At 42.5% G+C, this 14,079-nt stretch overlaps 1 protein-coding gene and 1 non-coding gene across 5 annotated transcripts in view; one reads left to right on the top strand and one right to left on the bottom strand.

Annotated features, from left to right (window-relative positions):
- NOSTRIN (nitric oxide synthase trafficking) overlaps positions 1–14,079 on the bottom strand; it is a 62,618-nt gene that overhangs the window by 33,023 nt on the left and 15,516 nt on the right. For all 4 annotated transcript variants that reach the window (XM_043487834.1, XM_043487837.1, XM_043487833.1 and 1 more), the window contains exons 3-5: positions 4,203–4,286; positions 750–812; positions 467–548 (exon numbers count right to left, since the gene is read on the bottom strand). In XM_043487834.1, coding sequence (XP_043343769.1) covers positions 467–548; positions 750–812; positions 4,203–4,286 — 229 coding nt within the window. The remainder of the gene's footprint in view (positions 1–466; positions 549–749; positions 813–4,202; positions 4,287–14,079) is intronic.
- LOC122454115 lies at positions 11,223–11,329 on the top strand. Its single transcript, XR_006273325.1, has one exon. It is a non-coding gene; the product is annotated as a U6 spliceosomal RNA (small nuclear RNA).

Genomic DNA, 14,079 nt, shown 5'->3' with positions numbered 1-14,079 from the left:
AAACACAAAAAATACAAAAAAATTAAATAAAAATAGCCTCTAATTCCACTATCTAGAGATAATTCTTATTAACATTCTGGGAAGGTGAATCTAGGTTTTTTTCCTATGCATATATACACACATTTATTTTACAAAATTGAAGTTATATTGTTAGATTTGCTCACTTTGTTTTTTAATTTAGCACTACATCCCCATACCATTAAATTCTTCTATAAGATTTCTAATGGTTACATAGTATTCCATTGCTTGAATTTATCCTAATTTATTTTTGGAAGATGAGAATGTTTCCATTTTTTCACTACTATAAACAAGGCTTTAACAAACATCCTCATACATGAATCTTTGGATTTGTGTTTATTTTTATGATAAAATTCCTAAAACTTGTATTACTTTTCGATTACCTAGCTCTTGAGCCAAAGACAGAAATCTTGCTTTAACGGGGAAGAAAAGAACTATTTTGACTCACTGATTTTCTCTTCTTTTCATGTGCACTCAGGACTTGATGAGCTGGTTTTATTGCTTCCAACTCAATTGCTTTGCCAAGTTTTCTGGAAATAGAACATAAAAGACACACAAGCCTAGTATTAGGATTTATATCTACCTTCCAAATTATTTTCTGGGGAAATAAAATAGTGTGTTACAGCACATCTACTCAGTGCAAGTTTGCAGGGGAGTATTTGTAGTACACCCACTTTAAATATTTATGACTCCCTTTGGGGTTGGAGCAAGGCTGGGCTGTGAGTACTCACTGGTGCAGGTCCCCTGCAGACTTCATGCCCTCCGAGACCCAGGCCCAGGCACTGACAAGACAGCTGGAGGGAAAAACAAAGGAGGACAAGTGTGGGTGTCATTTTCCCAGGAGTCCCAGAAATAGAGCATCCCATTCGATTCCTGCATTTGGCAATTGCACTCATATCCCTAATCCTGTTTTAATTTCTCCATGGGATTAAATCCTGCCAACATATTTATCTGCACTGTAGTCATTACATGATCTGCTTTTTTTCCCCAGTCATTTTCATTCCAGTTTCCATTTCATGTCTGTAGAGTATCAGGGAAATAAAGTAAGCAAGGATGAGAAGACATTTAGAACAGGTGGGAGAAAGCGTGCCACAGGTAGAAGACCCTTAAAGACAATCTTTTCAGGCTCGTCATTTTACAGATGCACAACCGGAGGCTCAGAGAAGTCAAGTGATGGAGGACTTGAGAGCCCTGCGCATACCCTGTCTGCTTCTCTTGAGGTTGGCTGTAGCTCAGATTCCCTGCTGGCCTTCAGGAACACAGTTCAGATACTCCACAGTCTTGTGAGCAGTATCTCAATTTAACAAAAGGGTTGCTCTGCCCTGACCCAAGCAGCACAAAGAGAGAATCAAGAAATATGATGCTATTTTTCTCCTACATATAGCTGGCCGTCAAATAGCGAGCCCATTGTATCAATAAACCGAAGGGATAGAGCCAGTGTAGACTTTGATGGAATGGAGAGGACAGATCGGTGCCCCTACTGAGAGCAAGGTGGCACCGAGATTTTTGCCTCCAAATGACTTGGGCTGCACCTGGCAGCCAGAGAATGGGAGAACTAGATCAAAGGATGACAGATTTTCAGTGCATCCAAAGCCACGCACAAAACCGGGCATAAGAGAGGACCTACTGTATGCTCCCAATTATAGGAAAGTCCAGAAAAGACAAAATAATCTAGATCGAAAAAAAGCAAATCAATGTTACCTTGGGACTGTATTAGGGAAAGGACTGTAAACAGGTACAAATCATCTTTTGGTGTGATGAAAATAGATATATTTTGATTTTCGTGGAGGCTGCATGGTGTATACTTATAACAAAATCGATCAAAATATATGCTTAAATTTTGTGCTTATTATTGCATGTAAATTAAATCTCAGTAGAATTTTTTTTTTTGGCAAGAAATCCAAGTACACTTTCAGGAAGAGAATGTGACTTTTGCCCCTAGGAGGAGCAAGGCAGCAGAGCCGGAACGCGAAGGCATTGACCTCGGAGGGTCTGTGTCTGAATCCACAAGCTCCCCCTTTGTGTCCTGCTTGACCCTGGAAGAATCACTCAGTTTCTCTGACCCTCACTTAATTGGTCTTTGAGAACAGAAATAATTTGGGTTATTATACACGTACCTCACAGAAATTATATGAGGTAGGTTTTATTTCCATCTTAAATACACTATACACTGATATGGACTTTCCAGGTGGCACAGTGGTAAAGAATCCACCTGCCAATGCAGGAGACTCAGGTTCAATCTTTGGGTGGGGAAGATCCCCTGGAGCAGAAAATGGCAACCCACTCCAGTATTCTTGCCTGGGAAATCCCATGGACAGAGGAGCCTGGCGGGCTACAGTCCATAGGGTCGCAAAGAATCAGACACGACTTAGGGACTGAGCACGAGATTCCTAATTCACCCAGTTGGTAAGTAAGCGAGCCAGAATTTAACCTGGCAGTCTGGAAAAGTCTATTTATATTCAACCAGTGTGCTCTACTACTGCCTTTGCAGGCTGAAACTATTAGTCACTCAGTCATGTCCGACTTTTTGCGACTCTATGGACTGCAACTCACCAGGTTTCTCTGTCCATGGACTACTTCCAGGCAAGAATACTGGAGTGGGTTACCATTCTCAACTCCAGGGGATCTTCCTGACCTAGGGATTGAACCTAGGTCTCCTGCATTACAGGCAGATTCTTTACCATCTGAGCCACCAGGAAAGCCCCAGGCTACTAAAATAGTATCCTAAAAATCAAGCTCAAAGTCAGAGCAATTTGCTGTTATAGGATGATGACTAAGGAGGAGTAGGAATGCTCCACAAGGCTTCTATTTTTTCTTTCCCTCTTTCTTTTACCATCAGAAAGGGTCTTTGCAATGACACTGCCATGGGGTGACATCTACAAACAATAGTCAAATCTTTGTAACAAATTATCACTAATGGACCATTTTATAAGAATACCAATATCTTTCCTCTCTTCCCCAAGAGAAGTAATTGACTTTATTTTCAACTGAATTGAAAAAAACTTGTGAACCAACATTTTCTTCAGCACCTGATGTGGTAATGTCTTTACCTATATTATCTCATTTAATATACACCCTAGTACCCACCCTCCCCCCCACACACAAAGGAACATGCCTTGTTACTCCATATAACAGAAGAGGAAATCAAGGGAGGCCAGGTTATTTGTTGAAAGTCATAAAATTGAGATAAAGTGGGATACACACTTCAGGACTTCAAGACCTTCCGACTTAACAACTCTGCTTCCCAAGTTAGTATCATCACCAAGGCCTTTTCTGAATATGATCTTAGGCCTCACAATGACACAGGATGAATTCAGTTCTGAAATTCATTATCTGTGTCACCAAACAAGTTTCTTAAACTCTCAAAGCTTTAAGTCCTTGTGTGTAAATAGGGATCATAAAAAGACTTCTCAGAGATTGTTGTGAGGATTAAATGTAGCGTGTCTAGAAAAACATTTAACGCAGTGTCTGGCACACAGTAAGTGCCCAAGAACTGGAAACCAGGCTTGATGCTCTGGACTTGCCACCTTTATAAAAGGAAGCTAGAACTGAACATATGTTGAAGGAGGAAACAGACAGAACAGGCTCCATCTTGAAAGCAGGACTCCATCTTGGGCCAGACTGTGGACTTTGAGCTATATGCCCAGTATCTACAGAAACGACATATCAACTGGAAAACCAGACCCCCCCCCCCCAACATGAAAGAGCCCCAGGGCTCGTACCTAGACTCTCCATCACCTAAAAGAATACCCTAATTATCTGTGTAACTGAATAGAATAATAAATTCTATTATGCTTATTGGGGTATGACCACCGGCCTATTGATAATTGTCCACTGTTAGCTACCTAGGCTTAAGGCATGTGAATCACAGGTTTAAAGCATACGAATCACGGGTTAACTTGACTGTATCTTTCTTTTCCTTTGTTCAGACTAGTTTCAGAGAATTTGGGGAGGTGGGTTTGAGCACGTACACTTAGGGTACATAAGGTTTTCACAAAAACTGGTCGGGGTCCTTGGCTAAGAGGAGACTCTGCCTTGGGTCCACTGGTGTAATAAACTGCACTCCACTATCGGCATTGTCCTTCTGAGTGAATTTGTTTCCCGGAACACGTGGCTACAACAATGTCACTTTTTAAAAATTATTTTTAAGAGTGATTTTTGCCTTACCTCTTCCATGTACTTACTTTTTCTTTGTGCTCTGTAATGTTTTGCTTAGCTTGGTTGCCAGTTTCTGAAGTCCTTTGGCATAGTTAATCTCCAGATTTGCCCTGTTAGCAAAGGGAGAGCTCTTGTTGGATAGGATACAATGACTGGAAATCAAGAAAAACACACATCCGCACACAAAGATTTGAAGGAGGACCCAGGCTGATAATGTAGTGCATAAAAAGATGATTTGTCTACTAGAAGGATTCTCCTGTCCTAGGCGTAATCTTTAAGGATATCCAGGAGAGTCCTAAAAAGGTAGAGAAGCTTTAATTTAACCTTCTTGTACAGTAGCATTATGGGTTGGATTATGTTCCTGAAAGGTTGTTGCTAAACCATGAAAGACGTCGGGATTCTTGGCCTCCGGAGGAGAAGAATTCAATCCGGGGCCAGAGACAAGGCTTGATCGCTCAGAACTTTTGTGTAATAAAGTTTTATTAAAGTATAACAGAGATAGAGAAAGCATCTGACAAAGACATCAGAAGGCAGCAGAAAGAGTGCCCCCCTGCCAGTTCTCCCACATTGCAGACGGATTCTTTACCAGCTGAGCCACAAGGGAAGCCCCTTGCTAGTCTTTAGTGGATGTTATATAGCTACTAGCAGTCCACTAATTAAAGAAAGGAAATGCCTCAAAACTCAGAGAATGGCACCAGGCCCCTCACCCACAAAATGCATTTTGAGATAACCTTTGCACCAGGTGAGTCATCCGGGGCCATAAAGCGATTGACCGAATCTTGAAGGAGGACAGGTTTCCATACAAATACATAGTTTCATTAACAGATTAGGAGAACAAGCTATGAGTATAACATACTGGTTTGTCTGAGCCTTTAGGCGGAACTGACTTGAAGACTGAGTCTGGGGTAAATACAGAGTGGGTTAACAAAGCTTAAGACAAATATTTCCGTAAGAAAAATACATTGGATAGCTCAAGGTTTGAGAAAAATTAAGTTCAGGTGGAACCAGGTGTCATTATGGCAACACAGAATTTTAAGAGAAATCTCTTTTTAAATTTGTATAGAGAAGGGGGGAAAAATGTAACACTAGTTTGTTTCCTCCTGCCATTAAGAGAGAGGAAAAAAATGTCTGACACTTGCAATCTATTTCCTCCATTTGAAGACCCCTGGCCTTCCTGCCTGTTACCCTCTCATTCCCCCACAAAAGTTGCTTAAGTCCTAACCCTTTTGTCTGTGAATGTGACCTTATATGAAAATTGAGTCTTTGCAAATGATTGAGTTCAGATGTAGTCACTGGGATGAGCTAGAACTCAATATGGATGTGTCCTAATGAAAGGAAGAAATTTGGGCATAGACACACAGAGACACACACACACAGACACACAGACACACACACACACACACACACATGGAGAATGCTGTGTAAAGATGAAGAGGCAGAGATCAGGATGATGAATTGCAAGCTAAGGATCCTGAAGTTTAAACGCCAGCAGACCACCAGAAGCTAGGAGAGAGGCATGGAATAGATCCTCCCTCACAATCCCTGGAAGGAACCAACCTGGCCGACACATTGATCTCAGACTTCCAGCCTCCTGGACTGTGACACAATAATGTTTCTGTAGTTTAAGCTACGATAAGTGACAGTGAGGCTGTAAGTTTAGTTACCCAGTCTGCGGTGCCTTGCTATGGCAGTCCTTGCAAACTATTCCAACTACTTTCCCACTTATCCTGAGACACCAGCACCATCAGCCTAGCTCTAGACTATCATAGCTGGTAATACGATACTGGGGGAATTAACCAAACAGCAACTTCCTAATTGGGGCTTCCCTGGGGGCTCAGTGATAAAGCATCTGCCTGCCGATGGAGGAGACTCGGGTTTGATCCCTGGGTGGGGAAGATCCCCTGGAAGAGGAAATGGCAATCCACTCCAGTATTCTTGCCTGGAAAACCCCATGGACATAGCCTGGCAGGCTAGAGTCCATGGTGTTGCAAAAGAGTTGGACATGACTTAGCCACTAAACAATAGCATGCTTCCTAATGGACCAACATGGGATTTAGAAGATGAATTCCCATGAGTTTGTATGCAAAACAAGACCCATTAGGGAATCTGGGCATGCCCCTCAAAAGAAATCTCAGTTCTTTGGGATAGATTGAATCACTCTCATCTTAAGCTGATTTTTCCATGTCCCATTCTAGGCCCATCTATAACCAAAATGAAGACACATTTTTATTCATCTCCTCACTTTTCGATGAAAATAATAAAAATGTAAGAAATTAAGTTGAATTTATACTGTTTTTCATCTTAATATAGACCAGAGAGTCTTTGTTACATATTTTTCAGTCATTCAATTCTATTTTTATTATAAAACATCTTTAAAAATTATTTATGACTCCATTTCATTTGGGGAACAATCTCAGGACTCTCCAGTAATTAACTTAACACTTGGATGTTCTCACACAAATTAGACTCAGTGTTATGGACCAAAAAGGAAAGACAGTTCTCTTTTGTAAGTGAAATCCAGACATCATGGGCTATGAACCTGTCGCTAAATTTCTATTCATTTTTCTTCATTAGTACAGCTGTGCTCCAAGTTATTTTTACCACTTTTTAAAAGAAAGAAGACCGTTGCAGTATGTATGTTAAGGCCTAGGTGCAGAAAACATCCATTTGGTAGCAGGCCTTGTTCAAGAATAAGAAAAGGTTAAGGCAAATATTTTTAAATAATGAAGATGATAAAGAAATATCTCATAGTGTTTTTTAAAAGGTTTCTCTGCTCGGAATAAGCTCTGACTGATGGAAAGAGAGAGTCCTGGTTGGCAGCAAGCTCAAAGAGACCACCACCCTCAATGAACTTGGATGTTCTAGAATCCCAGGAGAGGCTATCACTCAGTAAAGTGGCTTTAGGAAACTTTAAAAGGAAGTAATCAGACTTACCTTAAGGGGTTTTATGATAATTAAGATGTGGCAATCATCCAAACAGAGGCTCAAAGACTGGAGTGATTTCTATTGACCTGCACCATCTGACCCCTGGCCCTCTTTCTGATGTCTTCTCCTGTCATCCCCTTGTTCACCATACCCTTGTTCTGTAGCCAGATGTCATCCTGCCTCAGGGTCTTTGCACATGCTGTGGCCTCTGCCAGGTAGTCTGTCTGCTACATAACCCCATGGCATTCTCCTTCAAGTCAGTTTCAACCAGTCTTGTGCCAACATCACTACATCAGAGGCCTATTGAAAAGAGCATTCTTGTCACTATTCCCTACAGCTTTATTTATGCCCTAGCATTTATCACTATCTTAGGTCACATAATTTTTTAGTGTGCTTCTATGAACATCTCTAGTGTGTAAGTTCCATCAGGGTTAGAATTTTGTATTACTCATTGCTATATCTCTAGGCTTAGAACAGTGCTTGGCATGTAATTGGTACTCAGCATGTATTTCTTGAACAAATGAATGGACTTCCTAGCAGGTCTTGGTTAGAATTTTAACCAATCTCTACTACAAGTCTGTTCTCATTTCACCACTTTTGAAAACTTTAAACTGCTGAATTATTTAAATTCAGTCCCACAAGTTTGAACTGTGCTCAGCTCTGACATCAGTGTACATGACTCTCTAGCACTTGCAACAGCTCGACACATAAACCCTCTCCTAACCCTCCTAACCAGAGGGCTCTTTAGGAGTTTCATTTCTAGCATTCCATTTTTGCTTGGAAGCCAAACATAGAACTTTAAATGTGATGATGCATTTGTTGTGCTCAGATAGTGATAGGCACCAAATGAGTTCTTAATAAATATTAATTTTTCTAATATTGTTAGGGACACACACTGATTGAAACCACCCACCCTGGCCAGGCACCATGGTAACTATTTGCTTGAGTTGTTTTATGACAGGAGGTCCTGGTAAGGAACACGGAGCTAATAAGCCTCCACTAACCAGAAGAGTTCGGGAAAGGTCAAAAGGAGACCCTACATGTCTGACCATCTCCCAGAATCCTTCTCTCTGGCATCCATCTTGGCTGAACAGGGCGTGCACCACCAGGAAGGACTCTGAGTCAGAATGATTGGCTAAGGACAACCCGGAAACGAATACCATCACCATAAAGCCCGAGACTGCAAGCCATGTGGCAGAGCTGTTCTCCTGGGTTCCCTTACCGTCCTGCTCTCCACCCAGGCGCCCTTTCCCAAAAAAATCTCTTGCTTCATCTGCACATGTGTCTCCTTGGACAATTTATTTCTGAGTGTTAGACACGAGCCCCGTTTAGGGCCCTGGAAGGGCCCTTCCTGCAACAATATGATTATGAGTATGTATCCAAAAGAATTCCTAAACATTCAGAACACCCCAAACATACAGAGACAGAGAGGTGTGGGGGAAAGAAGGCACACTCCAGAACTGTCCTGACTGGCTCCCACAGGAAAGGGAACGCTGTCAGGCACAGGCTCTTCCTCAGAATTCAGTTTCACTTTTACACAGTTCTTGCAGGTCATAAACGATAGCTCGGAGGCTAAGCAGAAATAAAAAAGACAGTGAGAGTGTGAAGCATGGTGTTCCTTTACATCCTTAACCCTTTCTGATTCACCTGCGGGGTTGGGGGAAGGGGGGCGGAATGAGCTTTGGTGGCAAGGAAGGGGAGGGTCCTGCTCACTTTGAACTGATGGGCTCTTCCGTTTTGAACTCCGTGTCTCTGCTGGCTTTCTCTCATGAACAGAAGGAAACCAGCCTAAAGAGACCCAACTACCACACAGCATCTCTTGCTTTGGAAGGCTTCTCTTTACATACAATTATCTTAGAAATCTACAGGAAGTGGATTTGTAGTTTTATAGGTTGGTATACAGCGAACTGAACTGATACACCTTAAAAACTCTTGTAATTCTGCCCATGAAGTTTGTGTCCAAACAGTGCGGTCTCTCCTGACAAATTTGTGACATGTTGATGAGGCTTGACCTGTGTTTTGTCTACATGGAAACAAGCATTTATTATACAACATGACAGGCAACATTCTAAGTGCTTCAGGTATGTTTCCTCATAACCTGCAATCACTCCCATTAAGAAGGCACACTGACTCTACCCATTTCATGGAGGGGAACACTGAGGCACAGAGAGTTTAGTCGGTAACTTGCCCTGCTGGAGGTCACTCATGAAGAAGTGACAGCTGGGATGCAAACCCAGGTAGTCTGGCTCAAGAACCTGCCTGCCCAGCACTCTATTCTCCTGCCTCTGAAACTGGAGAATTACGGGGGAGTCAGAGGCAAATGCTTTTTAAAATTGACACCGCCTCTCCCTCTGCCTTTAACTGCGGTGTTCTGATTCACCACAACTCATGAGGCTTAGCAGCTAGAAATGGGATCACAGCAGCCTAGGAGAAGACAGAATGAGCTTCCTGGGGCTTCTTCCAAAAACTGCATCAGTGCAGTTCATTCTAATGCACTTTCTTCGATGAGGAGGGGGAGGTCTTGAGGGTCTAGAAAAGTGGGGAAGGAGGGGTTCTGATATCACAAGTCACCAAGGTAGCCCTCTGAGGCCAGACTGAGCTGGACACAGCCTCTCTGAGCAGCACAATTGTACCCTTCGTCTCTCTGCCTTCAATACTCTATTGGGAGCCCTACTACATAAATGTATTAGTTTCCCTGGTGGCTCAGATGGTAAGGAATCTGCCTGCAGTGCAGGAGACCCAGGTTCGATCCCTGGGTCGGGGAGATCTCCTGGGCAAGGAAATGTCAACCCCCTCCATTATTCTTGCCTGGAGCATTTCATGGACAGAAGAGCCTGGCAGGCTACAGTCCATGGGGTCCAAAGAATTGGACTTAAACCACAACAATACATAAATGTTACATATATGTCATATTTAAATATTTCATATTTAAAACCAGCATTAAAATCAACCAAGTGAAACAGGCTACAGTCATTTCCTCTTGCATTTTAACACTAATGACCATTTCAGAATCCTCAGCAGATCACCCCACATGTCAGAAGGTAAAGAAATGAGAAAGTGGGGAGGATGAACGGTACACAGGAGGGGAACATGTCTCTAGGCTCCTGTTCTGGTGAGTTTGCCTACAACTGAAAAACTCTCGGCCTCTGACCCTAAATGGCTTTATCTTAGCAGAGGTTAATGGGTAAATTTCTCCCCAGAGAAAATCACTAAAAAGCCACATTCCAACTGGCAAGTGTGGAGAGAGCTGTCATTTTTATAGGTTAGAATGCTTGCAAATTGGAACAAACACTGCCGTGTGGCTCATCTGTTCTTAGGGTCCCATGAAGCAGAATATATATCCTTTCAGAATTCCTGCTAAACAGAAATGAATGGACAGAGTCCGAAAGGGACACGTTTTCCCAAGGCAGACATGGCAATGTGCACCCCCAGCCACACTGGTTTCTTCTAAGGCATCTGCTTTAATAAGGCTTCTAGCCTAGAAGACTCCACCTGTGAAGAAAGTCAACAGAGGCAGAGTTAATCTCAAATTGAGACGTGGACTTTTCCCCCTCATTAAAATAATTGGAAACTAGTTTATAAAAACATTGAGCTAATGTTCTAGCCCTACAGCTACTGTATCTAATTGGAGTTGAGATTCTCTCTCCAAGCAATTGTCTTGGCACATGTGAAATTGATGATGTATCTTTTTGGATGGGTAACTCAATCTTAGAATAGTCCAGTGAGTCTTAATAATCCCTGACCAGGGAAATGGCATGCACTGACTTTTAATCCAGTTATATTCTAATTTCCTCTCAGCATGTGGAGGCAGGTCAACACATTTTCATTAGTAATAATGAAGATCAACCAATAAGTCAAAGACTAACATTTGTCTTAGATTTGAAAATAAATCATATTTAAAAAAACAGGAGAGACAGAAAAATGTGGTATCAGCTTCAATATTTTAGACAGGGCACAAATTAAACTGTAAGGCTATAAGTGACCAGGTAATCAATTTTCGAGAGCTCTACTCCAAGAAAATTAAGATGATAAAAAGAGATTAAAAATGAAAACTGTAGCTGCCTCTGTGTCTATGAGGAATTGGTTAAAATTGAACGAAGGCTCTCTCAAGACTGAAAACAGTGCTCGCTTCGGCAGCACATATACTAAAATTGGAACGATACAGAGAAGATTAGCATGGCCCCTGCGCAAGGACGACACACAAATTCGTGAAGCGTTCCATATTTTTTATACAGAGTGAAGTAAGCCAGAAAGATAAAGACCAATACAGTATACTAACGCATATATATGGAATTTAGAAAGATGGTAACGATAACCCTATATGCAAAACAGAAAAAGAGACACAGATGTACAGAACAGAGTTTTGGACTCTGTGGGAGAAGGCGAGGGTGGGATGTGTCGAGAGAACAGCATCGAAACATGTATATTATCTAGGGTGAAACAGATCATCAGCCCAGGTTGGATGCATGAGACAAGTGCTCGGGCCTGGTGCACTGGGAAGACCCAGAGGGATCGGGTGGAGAGGGAGGTGGGAGGGGGGATCAGGATGGGGAATACATGTAAATCCATGGCTGACTCATGTCAATGTATGGCAAAAACCACTACAATATTGTAAAGTAATTAGCCTCCAACTAATAAAAATAAATGGAAAAAAAAAAAAGACTGAAAACAGCAGGTGACAAAGCCCCCCACCCTTTATTATGAATTAAGAAGAAATTTTAGTCCTCTGAAACTCTGCAATATCACACCCCCATTCCTGGCCTCCTACTTTCTATCAGCAGCAGCTTCTTGGGGCCTGGTATGCTGACATTTTCCACACAATCTTTATCAGTTTGCCTTTTGAAAGACAGCGGCAAGCTCATACAAATAGGCTGTATTTAAAAGTTAATAACAATTTGAAAATTGAAAGACATTTTTACACAGGTGCTGTTGTTTGAGCAGTGGGGATTCTAGCCCACAATACCCATTTCATCATTACTCATTGCCTTTATTCCGGTTCCTGATAACAGTGAGGATAAAGGAGAAATAGGAAGATGAGACTTGGAGGTCATGCTGCTTGGGTGTCCAGTCTGGGAGTTTCACTGAGTCTCTGCTTGCTTCTGGCCCAGGGGATGCACAGCTAAGGTTGGTCTAGCTCCTCAGATCCTCTGTGTCTGTTAATTCTTGAATTGAGTGAGTTTATGTGAGTTGGGGGGTGGGGGGGGAGTGTTGTTGAGGGGGAAGTCAGGTGAAATGGACAAGAAAGGCAGTTTTTTAAACTTTTCAACTGGAAAGCAAAATTTTATACAGAATCCCACCATATTGTATAGATACTATGTTCTGAATAAGTGGAAACAGGAGTGAAAAAGGGTGCTGAGTCCTGCCCATTAATTTCTTCCTACCTGCTAAAGTTAACCCTGAGAGTTTCCTACAGACCTGTGTGCTACCAGTTACAAAAGCCACTGGGCTTGATGACACAGGTGTCGCTTACGATAGAAAACCCTAATACATTGTGAAGGGAACTGGATCACTCCCATAGCTGTGCCCCAAACTGCCTGCCTGCTTGGAAGATGCCCTCATTCTAAGCCTGGGTAGATCTGAGTAGAAATTACAATATGCCATCTTTTCCATAGCCCCATCTGTAAGTTAGGGGTGGATGAGAGTATTCACTTACTGCATTGGATTGTGAGACTTTAAGTAAGAGAAACCAGAGATAAGATGCATTTAACGCACTTCCTGGTCTCTTCTATGATTTTATAATTCTCTTCTAGCTTTTGTTCAAAATACTCTATGTAAGTACATTTCTTTGACACACTCATTTATTACTCCTTGTAAAGAGCCTAACTTAAACTTCTAAAAAGTTGTGAGTGCCTGAAGGCAGAGAATCACTCATGAGAATACATTTATTCCCTCAGTGAGCATCTAATGAATGCTTACTCTGTGCAAGTCATGTGGGATACGAAGACCCTTAAGGAGTTCAACGTCCCGTAGTGGAGACAGACAAGTGAACAGAAAGGCAGTACTACCATAGCAGAGATAAACACTAGTGGAGTCTAGACTTGAAGGCCAACCAGAGTGGGATGACTGAATTCTGAAGAATGCATTGATTGGAAGCTGGCAGTGAAGGTAGAAGTGTCTCCTGGGCAGAGAATACAGCATGTACAACTGCCAGGACCCATAACGGCAGGTAGGAGGGGTGGCAAGGACCCAAGGCGGGGGTGATTGCAAGTGGTTCTGCAAGCAGAGACTGTAAGTAAGATGGAGAGATGTGATCTGAAAGATGTGATCTTAGGGATGTGATCTTTAAGCTGATCTTAAAGTTCCTTCTATGAAATACTTACAAAGGCTCAATTTTTTACTAAATGTCATGGAAACCTCTGAAGGGTCTTAAACAGGGTCCTGACCACAAAGTGAAAGATGTCTCAGATGCTCCCTCGTTGAGGCAACTTGCTTGGGTGAGAAAAACTAGATCCTCTGAAGGGACACAGCTCTGAGCCCAGGTACCAGACATGGAAGTTGAGAGTGAATTAGATTGCTACTTTCACAATGCCCCTCAGCCAGGTGCCTTCATGAAGTGTACAAACTGCCCAGCGGCAGGGCAGTACCCCAGGCAGAGGACAGGTTAAGAGTGCTCTGCCCAAACAATGGCAGAGGCCATGAAATGAAAACAAAGCTAGAGAAGCAGAGATGTTTGGAAGAGAGAAATATAAGGACTTGGTCATGAGTTGAGACAGAAGAGGAGCTTCCCCGGTGGCTCAGACAGTAAAGATTCTGCCTGAAATGCAGAATACCTGGGTTTGATCCCTGGGTCAGGAAGATCCCCGGAGAAGGAAAAGGCTACCCACTCCAGTATTCTTGCCTGGAGAATTCCATGGACAGAGAGCCTGGTGGGCTATAGTCCAAGGGATCGCTAAGAGTCGGACATGACTGAGAAGCCACTTATCACTTCACTGAGACAGAAGAAGGGGTCGTGGGTGGCTCCCCCATATTGGGCTTGAC

The sequence above is a fragment of the Cervus canadensis genome, chromosome 15 (assembly GCF_019320065.1).
Source record: "Cervus canadensis isolate Bull #8, Minnesota chromosome 15, ASM1932006v1, whole genome shotgun sequence".
NCBI classification, from domain to species: domain Eukaryota; kingdom Metazoa; phylum Chordata; class Mammalia; order Artiodactyla; family Cervidae; genus Cervus; species Cervus canadensis.
Note: the sequence above shows the minus strand (reverse complement) of the source record. Positions and strands in the feature narration are given on the sequence as shown.